This window comes from Neopsephotus bourkii, unplaced genomic scaffold (genome assembly GCF_033783945.1).
Source record: "Neopsephotus bourkii isolate Nb327-2 ecotype Australia unplaced genomic scaffold, CSIRO-AGI_Nbou_v1 NB_1376, whole genome shotgun sequence".
NCBI classification, from domain to species: domain Eukaryota; kingdom Metazoa; phylum Chordata; class Aves; order Psittaciformes; family Psittacidae; genus Neopsephotus; species Neopsephotus bourkii.
The window spans coordinates 5077911-5102744 of NW_026901855.1; the positions used below are offsets into that span (position 1 = coordinate 5077911).

The window sequence follows — 24834 nt, forward strand, 5'->3', positions numbered from 1 at the left end:
AGCAACCTATTGTTAGGTTACACTCAATTGTAAGTAGATGCAGATACAATTTTCTTGATGAGTTACCGCCATTAAGCATTTTGTGAAGATTACCGATGCTTCTAAGGCCTTAAATGCCAGTGTTTCAGTAATGGCTTGATTCTACTATGACATGCAACTGTTATACTGCATATAGGTGTTGATTACTCATGGAGCAGTAACATTGACAGCTACTGCCCAATGTAGGCATTCCTATTGTAAATAAACCTTGAGAACAGATTTTATTTTAGAAAATTTTACCTACAATGCTAGTGAATAAATACTTCACATTTTACAAGAGGCCGAGAAACTTTTACCTTACCAGTCTAATAGTACATATATACTACAGTGAAGTTCTTCACTTCAAGGAGTCAGATTTAGTAAGTTAGTTTTGGTACTAATGACTGTGTAATTATTGTCCCAACAGAAGCTAGTGCACCCCCAGCTGAAGTGGTGCTAGCACTAAGTGTTCCAGTTCCACCAGATGTGCTCTGACCACATCACAGACTACATCTGCAGATGGCATTTGCTAAAAGGTCTCTTTGCTCCCTACCTCTGGTTGTGCATTACTCTTGCTTACGTTGTCCTGGCAAAAAATATTGAACCTGGACCTCCATAGGTTCAAATTACAATGAAAACAAAGTACAATGGCAAAAAAACACATAGTCATATGTGGCTAATAGTGAGTAAAACATAGTATAGAGGGGACCAACTAGAAACAGACATGAAAGAAGAGCAAGTAGCACAGATGAGAGTGAGAAACAGAAGTAAGAATCTAGCCTTTTGTCTGCAGTGACAATAAATGGTTCCATTGAATGGGAAACTAGTGTGACCATTAACTCATGATTATTTTGGATTTGTGTGTGTGAGCTATAACCACAAGTCTGTCTTCAGTACAGATCTACCAAGCTAACTGACTAATGGCTTTTTCTCCCCTAGTTGTGATTAGGAACCCTATTAAATAATCTGGAAAGGAAAAATAAAATAAAAATAAAATCCAACAAAACCAGCATCATATAAAACAAAATAGAGTAAGAAATGCCCTTAAAGTGAGGTCTTCAGAGCAACTGACATTTTAAACAGAAAATACAGTTTAACATTCCAGTTTGTCAAAGCATACAGGAGAAAATTGTAACGATTATACATTGAATGGAGAAACATTTCCTTTGTGATTACGAATAAAACCTTCCAGGAGTACACAGAAAGAAATTGAAACTTAATTTGTTTGCATTCACTGAGTGCAAGCCTGAAGAGATAATTCATCATTTCTTGTTTTAGAAAATTATGTTGATAAGTTTATGGACATAGCAGCTCCATAAAAATTATGGTATGGCATATATAAATGACAACACAGGAAATTGAATGCCACTTTCTTCACAGAGTTCTCTGTCTTAATTTCCTAGGCTTTTCTTTTTTTGATGTTTATCATACCAACCATATTTATGCATATCAGCAAATTTCCTTTTGGCTACATCTGAAAGGCAGCTGCATATCTTAATGCAAAAAATACACAGAACTGATCTGAGAACTAACAGCTAAGGGAGGGTTGAAGTTAAGTGTATCAATTTTTTTGAAGCAGCTAGTACAACTCATTTGAATTGAAGTAACTGGGCAGGCCAAAAGAGGCTGTCAGCTAGAAAACAGAAGCTTTTCTAGCCAAGGACACTTTTTACTTGAGATGAGTAACTCTTTGGAGCTTAGATTTACATGTCCTAATTGGGCTGTTTGAAGATCAGAGCTAAACAATTTATTTGCAATGTTCACAGCAAAGGACAGCAGATTACATAGGAAGCTGAAAGACAGTCATGAAATTAAGTTTCCCTACCAATTTCAGAAAAAAGAATCTTTCAGCATTTTGGTCATTTTAATAAATGTCAGAAGAGTAAAGCACACAAAAAAGTTACAGCTCTGTGTGATTCTGTCCTTGCAAAATGCTGTAAAAAGAAGTTTTTAATTTCACTTGGTGGACCTTTGTATTACTAAAACCCAAATTTCTTCTAAGAAAACATTTCAACCAAGCATATACACAGAGGTCTGTGTGTCTCATTGCAACACAGAGAACTTCCCCCAGATTTACAGAAATCCTCTCTTTGTAATGAGACAGATATTAAAAATCACAATATAACGCAACTGGAAGTTATTTAACACCCCATCTCATAGAATCATAGAATCAACCACGTTGGAACAGACCTTTTAAGATCATCAAGTCCAACCATTTCCCCAGGACTCCCAAATCAACCACTAAACCACGTCACTAAGAGGCTCACCTACATGGTTTTTTAACACTCCCAGGGACAGTGATTCCACCACTTCCCTGGGCAGCCTGTTCCAGTACCTGATCACCCTTTCAGTGAAGAAATTTTCCTTGATATTTAGTCTAAACCTCTCCTCATGTCTCAACAGCGTGAGGCTGTTACCTCTTCTTGTATCACTTGTCACCTGGGAGGAGAGATCAGCCACCTCCTTGCGCTATCCTCGTTTTAGGCAGTTGTAGAGGGCGATAAGGTCCCCCCTGAGCCTTCTCCAGACTAAACAACCCCACTTCCCTCAGCTGTTCCTCATAAGACTTGTGCTCCAGACTCTTCACCAGCTTTGTTGCCCTTCTCTGGACCAACTGCAGCAATTCCATATCTCTCTTGTAGCAAAGTGCCCAAAGAAACTGTAAGCAGGCAATTATGAAGAATCTTATTAACGATTTTCTCAAGTATAAGTTCAGACTTGTACTGTCCCATGGTAATTGATGACATACAAGTGAGATTTACCAACACAGCTGGGTAAACATTTTAACTTCCAGTGACTGGCAACATTTCACTAATATCTAAAACCTTGTTTTGAATTTCTAATATCTAAATGCAATAACTTACTATTCCCTCCATGTAGATATGTGTAAAAATCTACAGTATAAAAATTTTAGTAACTTTTTCAGATGAAAACACTGAGAAAAAAAAATCTCCTATACTTTAAAATCCACCCCTTTTTCCTTTAAGAGGAGAATCATAGAATGGTTTGGGTTGGAAGGGACCTTAAAGATAACGAAGTTCTAACCCTCTGCCTGTGGGCAGGGACATAATATTAAACATTTAAGTTTGCTTCTCATGCAGCAGGCATATAAACATAAATTGATATTTTTTTTCCAGTGTCACAAACTGAAGAGCAGCACTAGAGCTTTATTTTCATCTTGTACAGTGGAGTATATGCCATTTTCAACTGATACTTCATATCTGATTAATCTAATTCCTACAGACTGATCACAACAAAGCCAAATTTACACTGCTATTTTCACTGAGTAAAAAGGTAAGAGGGTATAAGTTTCAGAATTGAGATTACACGGAGAAATGAATACCCAGTATGAGCAGTATAATAAGCTTATTATAAAATTTGTTACATACAGAGATTGTAAGTCTTACTACAAGAGTTGACAAGAGCAGCAAATGAGTTATGTTTATTACAGAATTGCTTATCCCATTCCCCCAGTACTACATAATTTCTACAGGCAGAAACATTCCATTACCATTTAGCAAAGAAGCGGCCAAATGACTCTGTCAGTATCCCACACAAATGTCACTGTAAATGGGAGAACATACCATATGTCCTACACACCTAATACTTGCACCTATTTACAACATAGCTGTATGTCTGTTTAGTCTCGACAAAATGCCAGGAATGAACTAAAGTTTGCAAAGCTGATAAAATGTTTGATATTTTTTATTATAAACGCCTCTGGTAGCACACTTTATAAAGTATACTGACAAACAGACACCTTGGAAGTGCTTTTAATAGGTGTTGCATCATCTCCTGGCTTAGGTATGAATTCTCAACAGTGTCAGGACTAGAGAGCAAATAGTAAATATGCTTCATTGGATATGTCCCTGAAAGGTATAACTGTTACGAAACATAGGTTAAAATGCACATTGATCTGCTCAGGCCTCTTGAGGATTCCCTACAGAAACCTAGCCTGTCAGAATGTGTGCTTAAGTGTTAAAAATGCATATTCTTTACAGGAGATTTATATATTCTTTAGCAATCTTAACAAATGGCTAAATTTCCCTTGCATTCTTTTTTTTTTTTTTTTTAGGTTGCATAAGACAAAACATGACAGCAAATTAAAGCTCTTGAGCCTAAATTAAAGATTTAAGCCCTCTCTAAAGTAATGTTTTGAACTGTCAAAATACGATTCTAAACTTGTTTCAGAGAATAAGAAAATAACCAAAATCAAAAGTTGGTTTTGATTTTCAGAAACTGTTTTACATGGCTCTTACCCAAAAGTTCGTACCCTTTTCTGTATATTGTATTTCTACCCTTTATCTAGTGTAATTTCATTTTGCTGCAACATTACATTTTTACTGCCATATTTATTTAAGAAGGTCATTTAGTGAATGTCAGAACCAATTTTTTTTCCTGTATGACAATCTACAGAATTAACAATGAAAATAAAAGTCATAAAATACCTGCAGTTTAAAAAAAAAATCTTTGAAATTAATCACACTAGGTTCTTCATGCTAGATTTCTCTTATTATATGGGGCTTTCTGACAGCATCTTTTCCAGCCCTATTCTTTACACACAGTATGCGATAGTGCAACATACAACTAGGTTTCTCCTGTACACATTTGGTCCTCAAAGTTAATTTCTCCCAAAGGACTAACTTTATCAATTATTAAGATTTTTTTCACAGTGAATAAGAACTTATATTGTATCTTGTAAATGTCTGCCCTCCTGTCTTGACATGTATTTTATATTCTGGCAAACTGGTGCACTTCAACTGAAGGATAAGAGTATTAGAACTTCTTCTGGAATAAACTGTTCCTTTTGGATTTCGGTTACTCTTCTGAGACAGTCAAACAAACTCTTTAAAACAATTTAATTCAAGAAAACAGAGTTGTCTCTTACAGGCCCCAAATTAAGAGCTAGGCTCAGGAAAAAGAATAATGTCAGACATGTGACTTGTAGCCAGACTACACATGCACTATATCAGAAAAGAACATAACATACAGAACAAAGTTTAAGGAACAAGAGACCCGAGTCTGCTTTGTCTTGACCTGGAAATATAAAATTGTTCAATCATATTGGTGATTCAGATGGAGAAAGAATGTGATTATTGACATTTCTTCCAAATCAGATTCAGTATGGTTCCTGGATCTGTCCAGTACTCAAGTAAATTAGATTATTACAAGCTATCAAATAACCATCAACTTGCAGTATTTAATTCCTAATTAACAAAAAGAGATATTATTTTCAAAAACTACACAAGATGAATAGCAAGATATGAAAAGCTCTAATTAAATCATACTAATTCTCTGGAGTACCATTTAACAAATAAGAAATTCTAATTCTGTGAACTAAAAATATTTCATACTAACTCACATTCCCAAGATAATAACAGGTCAGCACATGAATATTGCATAATCATATAGCTGAATGACCTAGAAATAAGAGAAACATTCTAAAGTCAACCTCCCTGAAAGTCACACCGTTTCTTAATGAGGTAATGGAAACCAAAATATAGTGCTGAAGGATGTGTTTCAAAGGCATTACTACAATAACTGTACAAAAAAAATGCTACTGGTCTTCACAGCATCCATTATTACTGAGAGACAGAGAAAGTTCCTGTTATTTTTTTTTAATAATTTGAAACTATTTTTTAACTTCTTCAGTTGCTGGTTCTGAAATTAAAACAGTATTTTGGCAATTTTACAGTCTTTGCATGACACTCAAGATCATGCTAAGTTAATTCTGTCCTTTGAACTCTTCTTTAGTAAATATGCACTCCACAGATTCTAAATGCTTTCATTAGGGTTTCCATTTGATATAGTATCTTGCAACAAAAGGCATACTGTCTGGTCATTTGACTTTGCAAATGGAAATGGTTTTCCATACATACAACATCCAAACAGTCTTTTCAGTAAATGCTGTTCCTAGACCTCCACACTAATCAAGAAAGTAATGTTTTATGGCCAAGTCATCAGCTGTAAGTAAAATCAGGAAGACGAACTCTTAGTCCAGACAGCTGAAGTATGTACAACGTACACTGATGCAGTATATACATATGCATGCATGAACTACACATACATTTCATGCATTTATTCATGCGTTTTCTTGGGTTTGTACTTTCTTTCTTTCTGTAGTGACAGGTATCTCAATTTACCAGATATGCTAAAACCAAACAAAAAGTCCACAACAAAAAGATACTTAAAAGTGTCAGAATTGTGAAACAAGAACACATTTTACATTTAAATGTTTTCTGTTAAGCAGAAACTTACATACTGGCAGTGTATAATGTTGCACAAAGGGACTGGTCAAATATTAGAAAATAAAAATAAGTACTGCAACATGAAAGTTTGCATTAAAAAAAAACCTCAGAGTAGAGAGGTGGTCTAGAATCAAGAAATCAGACTGAGAAATAAGAGACCTACCTTTCTTTTCTTTTTTTTTTTATTTTCTTTTTTACATAACCAGGAACAAGCACATTATGACTCAGATATTGTGTCTGTCGAGCAAGAAAACAGTATTTTACAGCAACAGTGTTTAACAACAGTGCTTATTAACCTGCAACTGGGGAACTTCATGAAATAGGCAAAAGCATGCAAATCATGGCCAAGACTTTGTCACAAGAAAACAAGAAAAACTGTGACTTATTGCCCACAATATAGAAGATTGAAATATAAATGCTCATCACTACAAGTAGGTTTTAATAAGTTAGAGACTTATTATTTGGAAAAAATCCTCTATAGCTTATCGTTCTAATCACTAATACTGCATGAACTACACAGTTGATTTCCTTGCCTTGTTTGACTCAAAAAGCAAAATCCTTTTTAAACACAAAAAAAACCTGTAAAATATTTAAATGTACTAATCGCAACTCCCATTTTGTAAAGCCAGTGCCAATAAGACCTAGTCAAAACAGTAAATAAAAGCTGAATTTTAGAGGCAGCTGCTGAAGATGCTAATCAGATGTTCATTAAATTGATTAGAACCTAGCAATTTGTCATATTTAAACCACTAGATGGAAAAAGATGCCAACAGGCTAATTAACCATTTAGTTAATTTAATATTTATATAGGAAAAAACCTCCAGTTTGCTTTCCTTTTCTCAAGGATTTACTTGTAATGCCCATCTGTAAGTAAAACTATTTTGTTGTATACAGTCAACATTAACAGTTAGCTTTACCAGTGACTGAAGCTCTTCTCAAAGTGAGAATTTTTTTGGTAGTGAAATAGAGCTTAAATTTAATTTCTCCAAATACAAAACAGCACTAGCACTCACTTTAGGGAAAAAAGGTTTAAAATAGCACATCAGCATGTCAGTATATAAAAGCTGTTAACATATTAATGAACTGCACTGAAATACATATTCTAATACAGCCTGACAAATCCTAGGCAAAAAAAATAATATTAGCTCGAATTTTAAAATATATTAAATATATACTACAGTAATATGCAATATTTCAAATAGTTTAATTTCAAGAGCCTTATTATATTAAAATTCTTAGTGAATAAGTTTAATTCCTGCTTAAACTTCCAAAATGAGTCATCTGTATGTTAGACCAAAATTTCTTTGCTTATGGCAAGAGGTGAGAGGACCACAGACCCTTGGTTCAGTTTCATTTCCTGTAAGACAGCGTATTATTTAATGAAACTGAAATCAGAGTTTCCTGGGAATGTTATCTCTACCTAATGAAGACTGAGTGGTAGATAACATGTTTCTGTTATGTACTTCTCAGAAAAATATTGAATTCAAGACACAAGATTGAAAGTGCCTGTGTTGGGGTTTTGTGTGGTTGGATTTTCAATAGGTGTAAATCAGTGATACTGATTTCGTATGGAAACACTACATAACCTGAAAGCGTGACAATGCTAAGTCAAGGACTTCTAATATAAAAGTACACATGCTTACAAAATTCTCTTTATTATGTAGTGCTAAAGCACTGTTAAGGTATAACTGTGATTATAAACACTTCTATGCCATCATATCAACAGCTGTAAAAAAACCCAAAAAAGTAGTCCTTAGAACACCAGCTCTTTATCTTGGCTTAAAGAAAAAAAAACATAATTCATAACAGGAAGAAAAGATTAAATAAGAGATTCTAACTAATATATATTAAATCCCAATCCCTCAGGTTACTCTTGTTAATTTTGATTTAGTTTCCAGTATGTGTAGGTAAACCATGAGGCAAAACTAATAAATTTAAGTCTCTTACTGTTAGTGTGTACTATATACTCAGGAATTTAATGCTTAAAGAACACACCATGCTTTCTAAACTATGTCTGTACATAGGTTTCAGATAAGCATTTAAAGTATATGATTCAGAAAGAAAGAAAAAAATAAATCTAAGATATCTTAAAAACCTCTTAGCTCTAGTTTGATCCCATCTCTTACCTTCATTTTTTCCACAATGGCAACCATATTTTTTTGAGTGCATAAAAAGATAATGGCAAATGAAAACAGTTGCATAAAATACTAGATAACTAGAGAAATGCATGTCCAGACTGATATTTCCAGTTTTCCAATGCAAAAAAATAACCAAACAAAAAAACCCAAGAAACAAACTAACCCTCATGTTAAGATTTCCAAATGATTTGGGCTTATTTCCATTCCTCTAAGACTCTGAATGCAGGTTCATTTTGGCAAAGTTTAAAATAACTTAGAAGTCCTCCCTCCTCCTTCCCCCATCACATTAAAAAAACCAAACATGATTTAAAGGGCAAGAACACTATTAAAAAGATATTATTTGAATGGAAAGTATATTTCAGCTTTATGTATTTTTAAGCTCACCACCAAAACCAAGTATTATAGAAAATGTCTCTGAAACCCCTCAGATTTCTTCCTTTGTGATGGGAAACAAAAAAACCAATGTTCTCTAATCGATGTTCCCATTCACTGTTCAATAACAGAGGACCTTAAAATACCTTGTAATGTTTCTTGCTGCCACAGAAAGGACTCTGTTGTCATAGAAGGATAATATAAGGTAAAATATGAAAAAAAAAACAACAAACAAATTGGAAAGAAAAAAAACAACAAAGCTGACAGGTCAGAACAAGCCTTAAATTTATATTCATAACAGTATATGTACTTCACTGTTAAACATAACAGTTCATAGTAGAAGTATTTTACAGTATTTCAATTTTCACTGGTTCCCAAGTTCCTGCTTACTCAGAGATTGCTCAGTGTCAGTACAGAATTACAGAACAGTTTGGGTTGGAAGGGACCTTCGAAGATCATCTAGTCCACTCCCCCTGCAATGAGCAGGGACATCTTCAACTCGATCAGATTACCCAGAACCACATCCAACTTTGAATGTCTCCGGGGATGGCCCACCCACCACCTCTGTGGGCAACCTGCTCCAGTATTTTACCACCTTCTTTGTAAAGAATGTTTTGCTGACATCCAAACTGAATCTCCCCTGTTTCAGTTTAAGACTAAAACCTCTTTACTATCTCAACAGGCTCTGCTAAAAAGTCTTTCCCCATCTTTTCTCCAGGCATGTTTTAAGAACTGAAAGCCCAAAATAAGGTCTCCCCGTAGTCTTCTCTTCTTCAGGCTGAACAACCACAGCTCTCTCAGTTTTTCCTCATAGAAGGGGTGTTCCAGCCCACTGATCATTTTTGTGGCCCTTCTCTGGATCCTCTCCAACAGGTCCAAATCTTTCCTGTACTGAGGACTCCAGAGCTGGATGAAGTACTCCAGGTGGGGTCTCAACAGAGCAGAGTGGAGAGGCGGAACCACCTCCCTTGACCTGCTGGCCACGCTCCTTTGGATGCAGCCCAACATACAACTGGCCTTCTGGGCGGCAAGCACACATTGCCGGCTCATATTCAGTCTTTCAGCCACCAGCACCCTCTTCTCTGGGCCACATTCAGCTGAAAGCTAGAAAGCTACTAAGTACTATGGTGACAGCTATGATAGAAACATCTAAAATACTACCTGTCATTCAGTACTGATCCTGACACTAAAATTTACTGTGGATATTTCACTGGTTCCCAAGTTCCTGCTTGCTCAGACATCGCTCAGTGTCAGTATATTTGCATACTGACATACTGCATTGTCTCTGTATTTTGAACTTTTACACTTTCTGCTGAAACAATAGTTGGACTTCTGATTAAAAAAAAATAATAATTTGGAAGATAAGATTTTGTAAAAAGCAAAGTTTTACCTACATTTCAAATCTACTTTAGTGTAACAGGCTCATTGAATCTATATTTTCCGCAGTTAAACAACAAAGAATCATGATTTTTTTTCCTAACAGAAAAAAAAGAATTAAAAAAAATAAATTGATATCTTGCTTTAGAGATCACATACCAAAATCTTTGTAACTAGTAGCTAACTGTATGCTTAACAGAAATGACACCACCACTCGATTTTGGAGCTTCAAATCTAAGACAATGCATAAAAATATTTCTTCTTCTGACTCTTGAATACAATGAATGTAATTAAACAAAATGAACGATAAACTTAATGCACAAAGTATAACACCACAGACTTGCCCAGCAGAATTCTGTGCTTGTGACAAAAGCTTAGAAGGTCAGGACTAGAATCATTATCTTCTTAAACCTTACTTAGTGGTATAATCAATGCACCAATATCAGAGAAATTCTAAAAATGTAATAATTTCATAGAATACTAGAATGGTTCAGGCTGGAGGGGACCTTAAAGTTCCTCTAGTTCCAACCCCCTGCCATGGGCAGGGACACCCTTCACTAGAACAGACTGCTCAAGGCCTGATCCAGCTTGGCCTTGAACACTGCCAAGGATGGCGCACCCACAACGTCTCTGGGCAACCTGTTCAACGTCTCACCACTCTCATAGACAAGATTCTTTCTCCCCAGTATCGAATCTAAATCTACCCTCTTTCAATTTAAGTGTGATTATAGTGTAGGCACTGAGAAGTTGTACAGAACTCAGCTTGCATCACCTGGGACTTTAAGATAAAACAGTGTTTGCAAAATATTATACCTTTGATACAAATTAAATCAGTGTATTGTTGGTGTATCAGAGCAAACCACCTGCTCTTCTTACATCACAAAAGCCCTATCAATAATGCTCTATAAAAAAAAAAATAAAAAATAAATGGATGTGGCCTTGTCAAATACTTCAGGCCTTATTTTGTTAAACATTTCTTTGTTGGCTACCCATGTCTTCTCTGAAGTAGCAGTACACTATATTCAAACAAAAGAACTGTGCAAACTCCATGGCTCACTGTTATACCACATCATGTCTAGCCCCTATATCTTTCAATTTATTACAGAAAGATTTTCTTGAAAGACCTATTTTTCCTCTCCGTACGAAACAGAAAAACATCGGAAACGTAACAGAGACAGTATCCTTTTGTATAGAAGGTAAATATTAAAGCATTTAATGTGTATTGCCACATAGATTTAACACCTTCAAATAAAAAATATGAAAAAGATTAAATACCTGAAATATTTTAAAGGCATTTGATCAATAACAAAGATTGCTACAACTTAATGTTTCTTTTTCTTTTAATTAGCTATTCTAACAAAAGTATATACAGGATTAGCTTCAGAACAAATTTCAAGATTATAAATACTCTGGCACACTGAAAAATATGGCCAAAGATAGTGAAATCTCACAGAGATAGAAAGACCAAGAAAGGAACACAAACATGTAAATAAGGCTAGGACCTGAACATAACAGTCCATGCTGTTAACCTAGTTATGTATTTTTAAAATTAACATGATCTATTCCAAAATAACATATCTCAAGCAGTTTAATCTATGCTTCTGTGCTAAGGGTGGCAAAATAAATCTCTAAAAACACGTAATTCAAAATTAAAAATTCAGATATACACCAAAGAAAAAATAAATTACTATTATTTATGCATGGTAAAAAGATTTAAAGGGCTTGGGTATGAATGCAGACTTCTACCTGGTCAAAAATAAAACTCAAATTGTATCAAGCATCCTGACTGTGTTTTCAAAAACTGCTGACGTTCTACTCTTGATGAAGAGACAGCTGATACTTTCTTTCGACAAAACCAATCAGCAACTAAAGCAAGTCTAAGTGTGTAAGAACAATGGTGCTCCCAGGATGAAATACAGACTTTCACTGGTTTGCATGATAAGCTTTTCAGACTACATAATCTGGCTAGACCATATAAAATTTGGTAAATAAGTTTGGGGCAGGTCTTGGGTACAATTCAGGATGACAGTTTTCCTATCTTCAAACGTTCCTTTGTAGTAATAGTAATACCTTTGTCATCTGAAACAATTTTAAAACAATTTGTAAGAACTCCTTGGCGTGCTCAGTGATTCCAGAAGGCAAATGAAACATAGTTAAAATGGGATTTATACTTTTATTGCCTCAGACCTTTGTCCACTTTGTTAAAACATTGAATACTTCATGAATATTATTAAAATATATTTTATTATGAAATTAAAATCACTTCAAGAGGAGATATCTAAGAAGTATTATTTTTATCTAAGTTATTACTGAAGTATCCAATTGGGTGGCATGGCAGATAAATAGATAAGTACTGAACTGTAGCCAAAGTACAAATCAGCTAACTGGAAATCAGAATCCACATCCTCTCTTCAATTCTTACTTATTTATAAATACTGGACTTCTGAATTTCTCCACTGTTCAGGATGGTATGCTTATCAAGATGGAGAGAGGACTGCAGCCAGTCTTGATGCATCACCAGAGAGCTATGAAATTCCTGCTCCTCTGTAAGCAATCCTGAAACTCTGTGATGTTTCTGTATTTTCTTTCACTACTCTCATTCATGAATCTTTATGTTAGCTTACTTGTATTAATCAGCATTATATCATATAGGCTGTGATAATATTAACATTTCTACAGGAATTCGTAAGGAGGATCCAAAAGCCTACAATATCCCTGATATTTGAAAACACTTCTGGGTGAAGAAGGGAAAAAACAATCTATGTAGTTAAGTTTTGGTAGACCTATTTAAGCTTATAAAACTTCCTGAAACATGTTCATCAATAAAAGAGTTTAAATACTCATCCTATATACTTTTGGCATGCTTACCATAAATCTCTATTCTTCCTCCCCCCTTCTCCTCCTCAAAAAAAACCAAACAAACAAAAAACCAAACAAACAAAAAACTTTAATATCAGATCCATTGAAAGGAAATCAATAAATAAATTTCTTGAGAATACAATTTCTCAGTTTTATTTTTATAATTTATGCAAACTTAAATTAATAGAGCATTTTTAGACCACATTTAAGTACTCAGACAACTGGTTTGTAGTAGCGGCGAAGGCCAACCCCATCCATAGATATTTACAGAATCAGACTTTCTAATAAAATGACCCATCCAAAATCTACATCATTCTAAACGGAGAATATATTTCTATCCACCTGCACCAAATTTCACTGAAAATTAAGCAATACTGTCAAGTATGCTTTGCTGTTTATAAAAAAAGCGTAGGGTCATTTTATCAATTAGAGTAAATCCATTCTGCCCTTGTTTCCTTCACTCTTGCACCTACATTTTGCCTATAATTTAATTACTGAGTGTCAGTATTCTGTAAGTACTTCTTCCAGTTTTTACGTTTAAGTAATGAAAGCCAACTACCATTCTGCCTCTGTTATTTACATTTTCTATCATTTTGGTACCCTGCTTTCTCCTTTTGGCTTAAAACTTTTTATGGTATTAGCCGTGTTTTCTTTTTTTCTTTAGGAAAGTAGCTTTTCTAATCTTCATGTCAGTCATGTATACATTAAATTATTTGCATGCTTACATTCTACTAGTTTCACCATAATTGAACCTAGGCTTTTCATTCAGTATGCAAGAGTATTACAGTCCAAGAAATGTAAATAGCCATATTTTGTCTTGCAACTTTTTTTGTTTGTTTAATAAAAACTGGTTTAAACATTTAAATGTATCATTACATTAATAATAGTAGTTAGGACTCACATTAACAGACATGCATTCTATTATTTCTCTGCCTCCCACCAGCTTACCTGATCTTGTGCAATGCAGGCCACAGTTTTCAAATTAAAAAGAACAATCTATGTTGACATAACTGTGAACAAAACAATTAAATTCACACATAGATTGTAAGTCCATTATTCTTATATACACTGTCACACGCACTGTCATTTAATTCAGTTTCATAAGAAAATTCTATTGAATACCAAGTTAATCTGCCTATTTCTTAATACGTTAATAAAAAGATCTTAAAACATCGTTTGATGTTTGTCACCATTATTATGAATTTCTGAACCTGGCTTTTTTATGTTTGTCAACATTATTATGAATTTCTGAACCTGGCTTCAAATTGAAAATTGGTATAAAGAGTTGTAAAACTAAATAAAACATAAAATTTCCCTCCTTGGCAGCAAGTGAATGAAATTAAATGATCCCAGGGCTATTCCACTTCCTCTATGAGCCAACAAAGCCATAAAATTATCTAAGGTTTCAAGTCTTATTTTCATAAATGATGATAAGACATGACTGAGCTTCATACCAAGCTTGCTCAGGAAGAAAAATGAGCCTACAGACTAACATCTAGGAAACAATACTAACTATGCTTTTCAGTAACTACCAATTTGTCAGAATAGCACCTTCCTAACTCTTAATTTACAAATCACATATTTAATCCTCGTGTTTACATTAGTAATTTCCTGCATGACCCACACTGAATGCTATACAGACAACATCCACAATGTTATTTTATATATAGTGTGTATATATATGTACACACACTTTATATATAGCATATACTGTATATCATGTACAGTTATTTGTTAACTACCAGATATCTTACTAAATGAGTGAAATACCAGGAAGTTGCGTTAGGTTACCTGTTGTAAATTTCAGTTGTATTTTGTTTCCCTGTCTCCATTCAGCAGATGTTTGTTCTAAAGTCTTGAATACTATTAAGAGTAAATAACTACTGCTTGAAGGCCTATGACACCACAGCAGCTAAAGCTAAATAAACACACTGATTCTGGCCCAAATCATAGCAACTCCATCTGTATCTACACAACCTGTTGACTATTAAATCTAATCAAATTAGAATGTGATGAACTAAATCATAAATTTGCACATATAGATATATTCTTAATTGTGCATATAATTAATTACCACTGTGAATTCAAGTACATTCTTCCCTCCTCTAACACTACTGTCATGGTAGTGTTCAAAAAAACCCCCAAAACACCAACACCCCACCATCTTACATGACCAGGTTTCAAATTATACCATTAAAAAAGGTGAGGTGTAAAGAACCAATAGGATGCTTGGTAGTTACCTAAAAACAGTCCTGAATCCCTATTTCCCTATAAAACAGTAAACTCCACTACCATTAATTGTTTAAATCAAACATTAATCTTTTATGAATACTTTGAAGACAGCAAGGAGGATATTTTAGTAAATCCACCAACAGCAGTCAGTTACCTACCTTCATCTTCTGTTGTCTAATACCTATGTGGCTCTGGATTCTCAGCGTGTGCATGTATCCTGAACCCAGATCTCAAACCTAACACCACCCTGCAATGTCAGCTTGCAAATTACTAAGTCCTATTTCTCATCCTATATTTGGTGGAATTTTAAAGCATTTTTACTAGTTTGTGTTACAGAGAAAACTAATGGCTATGCAACTGTTAATTTCTTTTTCTTACCTACTTTTAACCTGCATCCACCTCTAGAAGTAGACAGAAGAGAATATAATTTACTTAGAATTACAGAACTCATAATATCTTGACTAACAAGTGTAACTGAGCATATTTGTAGGGAACAAAGGAATGTCCCTTATAGATAGATATGAGATTACATACTACTTTTTGTGCTCAGTGCATAATATTAATTTTTACCCCTCTTTTTAGTTTAACAATTTCCCATGATAACTTTGCCTATACCTTGAAATATAAATGCAGGCTACAAAGTTTTCCACAAAGCATGAAACAAATCAGGTACAGCAGAATTAATGACTAAATAATGTTTGCTTTATTTCCTATGCACTTATATTTAAAAGGGCAAATAAGGCCTCAGGGAGATCATCTTAGAAGAAAATTATTCAAATCTAAAAAGAATAACACACTATTTAATATTATACCAGGGTCTTGGCACTATCATTTTAAACAAGTGAAGGATAACAATAGAAACATTCAAGCTTGAAAGATCAAAGTATGTTCTCTTTCAAAGTTCTTTGTAAGTGAAGGAAGAAAGTCTTGACAGGATCTTACTATTCTTGTAAAGCAAATAACCTGCCCTGTTCTATAAAATATTTACAAGAATGTTTTTATTTGTTATTGCTATTGTTGTCATGGTTTAACCCCAGCTGGCAACTAAGTACCACACAGTCACTTGCTCATGTCACATATATACCCCCAATCCACCCCCTCGCCACAGTCTGAGAAGAGAATCAGAAAAAAGGTAAAATCTGTGGGTTAAGAACAGTTTTATAATTGAAATAAAATATTATAATAACAATACTATAATAATGAGTGTGTCAGGGAGATAATAAAAAGACAGGAATAAAACCCAAGAAAGACAAGTGATACACCACACAATTGCTCACCATCAATGCCCAGCCCACCCTCAGCAGCCATCAGTGGTTTCTGGACAACTCCCCCAGTTTCTACACTGAACATGATATGCTTTGGTACAGATTATCCCTTTGGCTGGTTCAGGTCAGATGTCCCGTGGCTATGTTCACTCACAGCTTCTTGTGTCTCTCCTCATTAGCAAAGTATGGGAAACAAACAAGTCCTTCACTTAAAGTAAGCACTATCTAGCAACACCTACACCACATGGTTTTATCAATATTATTCTCAGACTAAATGAAAAAAAAAAATGAACCAAAAACATAGCACTGTACTAGCTACAAGGAAGAAAACTAACCTTATGGCAGCTGAAACCAGGACAGCTGTTTTGCTATTATTTGTTACTATATTGAACAAAAATTAGTAATTAAGTCAGCTAATAGAAGCTGTAATTAAACTTATAAAAGTTTACTTTCATCTGGTCTGAGCCTACATACAAAATGACTACTAATAAAATGATTAAAGAGAGTAAAGAATATTTATTCTGGCTGACACAAAAAAAAAGATTAAAAAAAATACGCCATCGCTATCAGTATTGAGTCCTGAATAAAGGCCAGAACAAAGTTTTTGAAGGAATGCAAGAAAAGAAAACCTGAGAGGTGACAGCTTCCTTCAGAAACTGAGGTAACAGAATACAGTGAAAGACTGTACCATGACACAGTGAGGTATGCACATAGTAGTCTAACATATTACATTAAAAGATGCAAACCATTTAACAAGTCAGCCATATTTATACACTGTGTCATAACCCATTTTCAAGAAGGGGAAAATGGATGACCCAGGGAATTACAGACCAGTCAGTCTCACCTCTGTGCCTGGCAAAATCTTCGAGCAGATTCTCCTGGAAGGCATGCTAAGGCACATGAAAAACAACAAGGTGCATGGTGACAGCCAGCATGGCTTCACCAAGGGGAAATCCTGCCTGACCAATTTGGTGGCCTTCTATGATGGGGCTACAGAACTGATGGACAGCGGAAAAGCAGCTGATGTCATCTACCTGGACTTGTGTGAAGTGTCCGACACTGTCCCACACGACATTCTTGTCTCTAAATTGGAGAGACATTAATTTGATGAATGGACCACTCGGTGGATAAAGAACTGGCTGGAGGGCCGCACACAATGGCTCCATGTCCAGCTGGAGATCAGTTACGAGTGGTGTCCCTCAGGGATCAGTGTTGGGACTGGTCTTGTTTAACATCTTCATCGCTGACATGGACAGTGGGATTGTGTGCGCCCTCAGCAAGTTTGCCAATGACACCATGCTGTGTGGTTCGGTTGATACGCTGGAGGGAAGGAATGCCATCCAGAGGGACCTTGACACGCTTGTGAGGTGCGCTGATGCCAACCTCATGAAGTTTAACCATGACAAGTGCAAGGTCCTACACCTGGGTCAGAGCAATCCCAGACACAGCTACAGGTTGGGCAGAGAAGAGATTCAGAGCAACCCTGCAGAGAAGGACTTGGGGTGCTGGTCGATCAGAAAATGAACATGAGCCGGCAGTGTGCGCTCACAGCCCAGAAAGCCAACCGTATCCTGGGCTGCATCAGAAGGAGCATGACCAGCAGGTCAAAGGAGGTGATCCTGCCCCTTTATTCTGCTCTCATGAGACCTCACCTGGAATATTGTGTACAGTTCTGGTGTCCTCAACATAAAAAGGACATGGGTCTGTTGGAACAAGTCAAGAGGAGGGCCGCGAGGATGATCAGGGGACTGGAGCACCTCCCATATGAAGATCGGCTGAGATAGTTGGGGCTGTTCAGCCTGGAGAAGAGAAAGCTGCGTGGAGATCTCATAGCAGCCTTCCAGTATCTGAAGGGGGCCTATAGGGATGCTGGGGAGGGACTCTTCATTAGGGACTGTAGTGGTAGGACAAGGGGTAATGGGTTAAAACGTAAACAGGGGAAGTTTAGATTGGATATAAAGAGGAAATTCTTTCGTGTTAGGGTGGTGAGGCACTGGAATAGGTTGTCCAGGGAGGTTGTGAATGCTTCATCCCTGGCAGTGTTCAAGGCTAGGTTGGACGAGGCCTTGGGTAATATGGTTTAGAGTGAGGTGTCCCTGTCCATGGCAGGGGGGTTGGAACTTGATGATCTTAAGGTCCTTTCCAACCCTAACTATTCTATGATTCTATGATTCTATAAGGCATATTAATAGTTTTCAAGGTTCACCCACAAGCAAAGTTTTTGTAGAAGTACTTTATTCATAAGTTAGTTTAGCATCAGCCATTTATAGACATCAAAATAGCATTTCCTCACCATGTAGCCTTCCATTTTTCAGGCTTCATGAGATCCTTGAGAAAGTTTAATCCAAAAGATGTGGAACCAAAGAATTTATTTTAATAGAATTTATTTCTGATTTAGAAATCGGAATATTTTGAATAGAATTTATTCTGGAAATTCTGATTCATGGACCTTGTGTCAATTAGCCTATTTTCTCATTGATCATTTTCATGCATTAGGTTTTATCTCTTTTTCTTTTGATCACATTTTTCTACCTCTACCTGTAAGATTTCCAGCTACCCACATTCTCTTCATGCGTTCAGAAACTTGCTCTTCTGCTGTGACAGTACCTTAGAAGGAGAGGGCAAAGAAGTGTACACATGCATGCATGCACTGGACAAGTAATATTCTCAAAACAGTCACTGCAGGTCTTGAGAGAGTACAAAGGCTTAAGCCTCATATGACATTTCCTTCCCTCTTTTTATATAAAAAATTCTGGTTTCAGTTCCTTTGGTTAAAGAATTTTCATCACTGCCTATATTATGCTTTTTATTCTATCGTTACACTTTTAGAAAATTGTATCTAGGGACAGAAAATTATCACTGATTACTAATATTATGGGAGTATCACCGAATCATAGAATGGGTTAGGTTGAAAAGGGACCTCTGAAGGTCATCTGGTCCAACCCTAGCAATGAGCAGGGGCATCTTCAACTAGGTAGAGTTGCTCAGAGCCCCATCCAATCTCACCTTTGATGTTCCCAGGGTTTGGGCATCTACCACCTCTCTGGGCAACCTGTCCCAGCGTATTACCATTCTCATTGTAAAAACAGCCTTCCTTATATCCAGTCTGTATCAACCCCCTTTTAGTTTAAAGCCATGACCCTTTTCCCTATCAGTACAGGGCCTACTAAAAGGCTGTCCCCATTTTTCTTATAAGCCCCCTTTAAGTATTAAAAGCCTGCAATAACACCTCTCCTGAGCCTTCTCTTCTGCAGACTGAACAAGCCCAACTCTCTCATCCTGTCCTCATAGGATATAAAATATTAAACTACACTTTCCTGATCCGAGACTAATAAATGGCTTTTGGCTGGGGACAGTGAGGTCCACCTCTCTCAGAACATTTAACACTGATCAGTAAAACCCAATTAGTATTTCCCCTTCATGATAAGCATAGAGAACTAGAAAACTATGTTTTTTGTGGTATTCTATATAATGTCATTCATTTTAATTAGAATCAAAGCCTGTCTTACTTCATTTTGCAATATAGAGGGGATGAGAAGAAAATTCACCACAGTTCTTTATACATGCAATTTAAGCAAAAGGGAGTAACTGTGCAGGATTTGACAGTGCTTTTGGTTCTTTCTTTTTGGCAGATAAAAGCAGCATTAGCAATGCTGCCTGACTCCTGAGTAACTCCTCTTTGCCTGGGTTATGGAATGCCACAGATGGCACAGTTGAAAAATAACTTCTGTATCTACTGCCCATGTTGCAAACTCGTGTTATTCAGCAACTGGACTGTATTCAAACACAGTTTATTACATTCGCACTTTCTGTCAGCAAGGGAAAACAAAACACCTAACTTGGTTTTCTAATTACAAAACTCTAATTACAAAATTAGAATTTGCAATAAGTAGTTGATAAAATACATCTGAATGTGCCACACAGGTATTATAATTAGTAGAATCATAAAATTCTTTCTCCCTTTTCTCACCAAAAATGGAACCAGCAACATACCTTTTTTTTCTCTGTGAACTTCTTCCAAAAGTTTTTCTTGCTTTTGTATCTGTTTAAAAAGAGACTGATGTTCAGCCTCCTTCACCTGTGTAAAGCGCTTGAGCTGTTCTCGGCTCTGTCGTAAGTAGCATCGCAGCTTTTTTTCCTTACTTTCTCTCTCCTTTACCTCCTCGCACAGCCACTGAAGCTTAGTCTACATTAAAACAAACAAACAAACAAAAAAAGGATAGTAAAAAGTAAAGAATTCTAATGAAAATAAGACAAAAGTTAACTGGTCAAGCTATCTTTGGAGTCTACTTATTTGTACTCATTACTAAATAGTAACAATAAAATGTTCATTCAGATAAGATTAAGAGGACATATATTGACCTTCAAAGAGTCTCAAAAGAGATATATTTTGGCTGATAATTGTATGATGTGAAGAAGCAATACATAGATCTTGGTGGTTTTCTTTTTTTTTTCGTTTGGCTGGTTGGGATTGGGCTTTAGTTGTTTGGGGGATATTTGGGGGTGTGAGGGGGGAGGACTTTGAGGGGTTTTTTTGTTTTTTCTTTGTTTGTTTTTTTTTTGTTTGGTTTTGGGTTTTTTCTTTTTATCAGGAGCATGAATTTGCTTGTGTATGCCTGGAAATTCGCACTGAATTAGTGTATACCTAAACATTAAGAGATACTCCTTCCTTTCCAAATATCTTTCTCTTCCTATTGTATGTTGATAGAATTTAAAGCATTTATTGATTTTTCTTTTTAAAAAAAAAGGTACATTAATTCTTTTTGGTCAGTAAAAGTTAGTATCTAAGGTTCATGCAAAGGAAAACGAAAATAGAGCTCAGATAAGATATGTCATGGTCAATATGGTAAATTTCAGTAAAATTTCAGGAGATTGACTATTACCTTTGTTTCTGCTAACCAGCGATGAGGATCATTCAGAACTGTTGGTGTAAGTGATACTGCCTATGGAATCGCAGGGGAGAAAGAAACAGGAATAAAAATGGGAATTGGACACAGAAAAGACAAAAAGTCTTTTCCACTATTGGAAATGCATCAAAAAATATTCTTTGCTAAAAATCCAGATTGGAAATGATACCTGTAAATGGATTAATATAATTATTTAGCCATAAATTAGTCACATTTAGAAACAAATTATGGAAACTTGCTGATACAAATTTTCTTTAATAGTGCAGCTTCACTAAATTGCAACAATAGTAAGTTGTATTCAGAATCTGCATAGATTTCTTCTAAGAATCACTGATGCAATGATGCATTTCAAACATCCCCAGCACATATCTCTGAATCAAGGTATATATTCTCAGTTTGAAACTTTATGTCCTTTTTTGAGAATATAATAATATTTCCAAGTAATATAATCAGACTCTACTTAAAAATTACTATATCTTAAGGCCAACTGCAAAGTCATTCAACTGTTTTTTCCTGCATTCTGCAGAACAATGGCTGCACATAAACCAGAAGTAGCAGAAGCAATTGTTGTCAGTCATCTACTGTTATCAGTATAGCTATAGAAATGCTATGTGCCACATAAATGTCTTATCAATAGTAAAAAAGAAAAATCCCCCAAATCTTTAGTTATGCTTCATGATGATGTTCTTAGTGCTTTCATGAAAAAGACAAATCACTTGTTTTCAATATTTGATGGGCATAAAAAGAAAACTGGATCTTCCCTATGTGGATAAAAAGAAGATAAGTTTGTGTTGGAATGCTTCATTAATACTTCATACAAGAAGAAAATGTGATAGGTCCTTCTGCATTCTGCATTCACCAGTGAAGTGATAGGTGACAACAACGCACACAAACTCAGCTACAAACATTCAATAAGGAAATAACAAAACCTGCAGAATATTTAGAATTACTTTTAATTTCTCCATGGAGTCCCGAGAAAAAATTTCACAAGCAACATCAATTTCACTTCCTATCATGGTGAGAATAGATTCCTGTTCCATTTCTAAGTGACGCAGCTGATCCTTAAACTGCAGTCTAGCTTCATCCATCCTCCTCAAATGATCTTCTTCATTGCTGATCTGTTTATTCTGAAATGAAAGAGGAAAACAAAATAAAGATAAATTATTCCATTTATATTATAACACATCATTAGCAAAATGTGATAATAACACTAAACTCACTCATTCACCAAGTTCAGTTCCTGACCATGGAAAATAATACCTTCTAATAGTGCTCGTAAGTTCCTCTCTTGATCCTCCTTATTCTCCCTCAAATCAGTTATGAAGAAGCTGCTACCATATGCAAACCAAACAATCACAGCCTATTTTCAGAGTCAAAACCAGGCATTCTATTATAAATCTATTTTTCACACTAGGATAGGCAGTCTAAGACAAATACTCCCCTTATTATCTTTTGCCCTCAACCAGTTACAGGCATTTAATCTCTGTCATCAAAGAGATCTCTGAAGGACACCTGCATAAGAATATCACATCAGACAGTGACTGGCACTGTGGAAAGCATTTTATGTTATCATCCAGTGTCAGAAAGATTATTAAGTATGTTGCATCTCTTTTAAAAATTCATATTCTCCTCCTTTATACCTACAATTGAAGCACCAAGTAAAACTGAACCCAAAAGCAGTTTTGTTAAACTGTATATTGAATTATGCATTGTCATTAGTATGACAAAACTGTCTTGTGAGAAATGAAGTTTCTTCAGACCTGTCTGCTGCTGAGATCAGGAGAATGTAATGCAGCATAAGCTAAACACTTTAGCGGGTACATTTCAGTATGTTCAAGTGTGCTGAGAACAGTGAGAAAAGCAAGAATAATGATTTCAAAAATTTATTAATTATAGACCTCTGCAACAACAAGGTGCAACAGTTTAAATTTTATTTATTGGAAATCTTCATACACTGTTCTCATTAGACTCAACTGTGGAGCTAAGTAATTTCTAACATACAAATTCTGGGAAGGGGAACTATACGGAATCATAGAATCATTCAGGTTAAAAAAGACCTTTACGATCACCGAGTCCAGTCGTTAACGTAACATTGCCAAGTCTACCACTAAACTATGTCCCTAAGCACCACTTACACATCCTTTAAATACCTCCAGGGATGGTGACTCAACCATTGCCCTGGGCAGCCTGCTCCAACACTCTCCTGCCGGCACCAGCATCAAACTGGTAGAAGTGCAATGGATGACAAACTATAGTTACCTATATTAGAAATACAGCAGGTAACAGGATTTCTATTTCTATGCCAAAACAGTATTAGCAAATCTTTGGAGGGATATAATTCATGACTCATTTAAAGCACTTCTGCCCTATTTGACTTATACAGAAATTGTGCACTACATTATGATTATATATTCTTTACTATGCACATTTAATTTTTTTATTTTAAGTTTACTGTCTCTTTCTATAATTCATCATTTGTTTTAGATAATTATATGTATAATGGTTAAAACTAGGTAAGTTTACCTTTTTCTCCAGTTCTTGTTTTATAAATTCACATTTCCGCCTGAGCTTTATATTTTCTTCTTCATTTTGTGTTAATTCTTCTGTCAATTTATCACACTCAAATTTTATCTTCTCTAGTTGCTGACACTGAGCTTTCACTATGTTCTTCTCTTCTAAAAGCTCCATCTGATGGCAATGGGAAAAGAGATTACAAAGTCACCATATGGGTTATTTTAAAACACTCTCAGACCATGGCTTCAAATCCATGGAAAAAAATATTATGGAAATATATTTCTATTTAATTTTTTTACCTTTAAGTTATATTAAGTGCAATCACTCATCTGAATATAGAAAACACACATCACAGTTGTAGAACCATACAGTGTTTTAAAAGCAGTAAACAGAAGTCTCAGATTCTGCATTTCAACTCTGCTACACTCATCAGCTTACATCACCTTAAGAAGCCTAATATTTATGCAATTTTTCCATTACTGAAATAATTTGGAATCATAAAGTCTAGGTCTACCATTTAAATTTATATCTGCAAAGACTTGGTATTTTTATTTCTAGAACTGGGTTTCATGCTATTCATGGAAACATTGCAGAGAAAAATGAAGAACAACATTTAAGGGCCTTGAAATTTCTAACTAGGTGAGTGAATCAAGTATATTGATTTCCAGTGGAAAAGATAATTGAGTAAAATTGACAGATTTGAGGAATTCCCTAGAATATCTAGAAAATGAAAAAAACAAAAACAAAAACAACAAAAAAAAGTAAATTACAGACATACTACTCAAAAGCAGCTTCATATTTGATGAACTGTGGGATACAGGTACACACAAAAAATTGCCTGCAGAGTAAAACCCTTCCTCAGGAAAAGCAGAAATTCTGTTCTGCCAATTACACTATAAATATA

The 24834-nt window shown here is 35.4% G+C and overlaps 1 protein-coding gene across 18 annotated transcripts in view; it reads right to left on the reverse strand.

Moving 5' to 3' along the window:
- CEP128 (centrosomal protein 128) overlaps positions 1-24834 on the reverse strand; it is a 145454-nt gene that overhangs the window by 73022 nt on the left and 47598 nt on the right. For 17 of the 18 annotated variants that reach the window (XM_061367536.1, XM_061367525.1, XM_061367524.1 and 14 more), the window contains 4 exons: positions 23940-24104; positions 22367-22543; positions 21393-21452; positions 20503-20695 (listed from right to left, as the gene is read on the reverse strand). In XM_061367536.1, coding sequence (XP_061223520.1) covers positions 20503-20695; positions 21393-21452; positions 22367-22543; positions 23940-24104 — 595 coding nt within the window. Of the gene's footprint in view, positions 1-18823; positions 19117-20502; positions 20696-21392; positions 21453-22366; positions 22544-23939; positions 24105-24834 lie in introns of those variants that run through there. The other variant, XM_061367537.1, reaches the window with a different exon arrangement.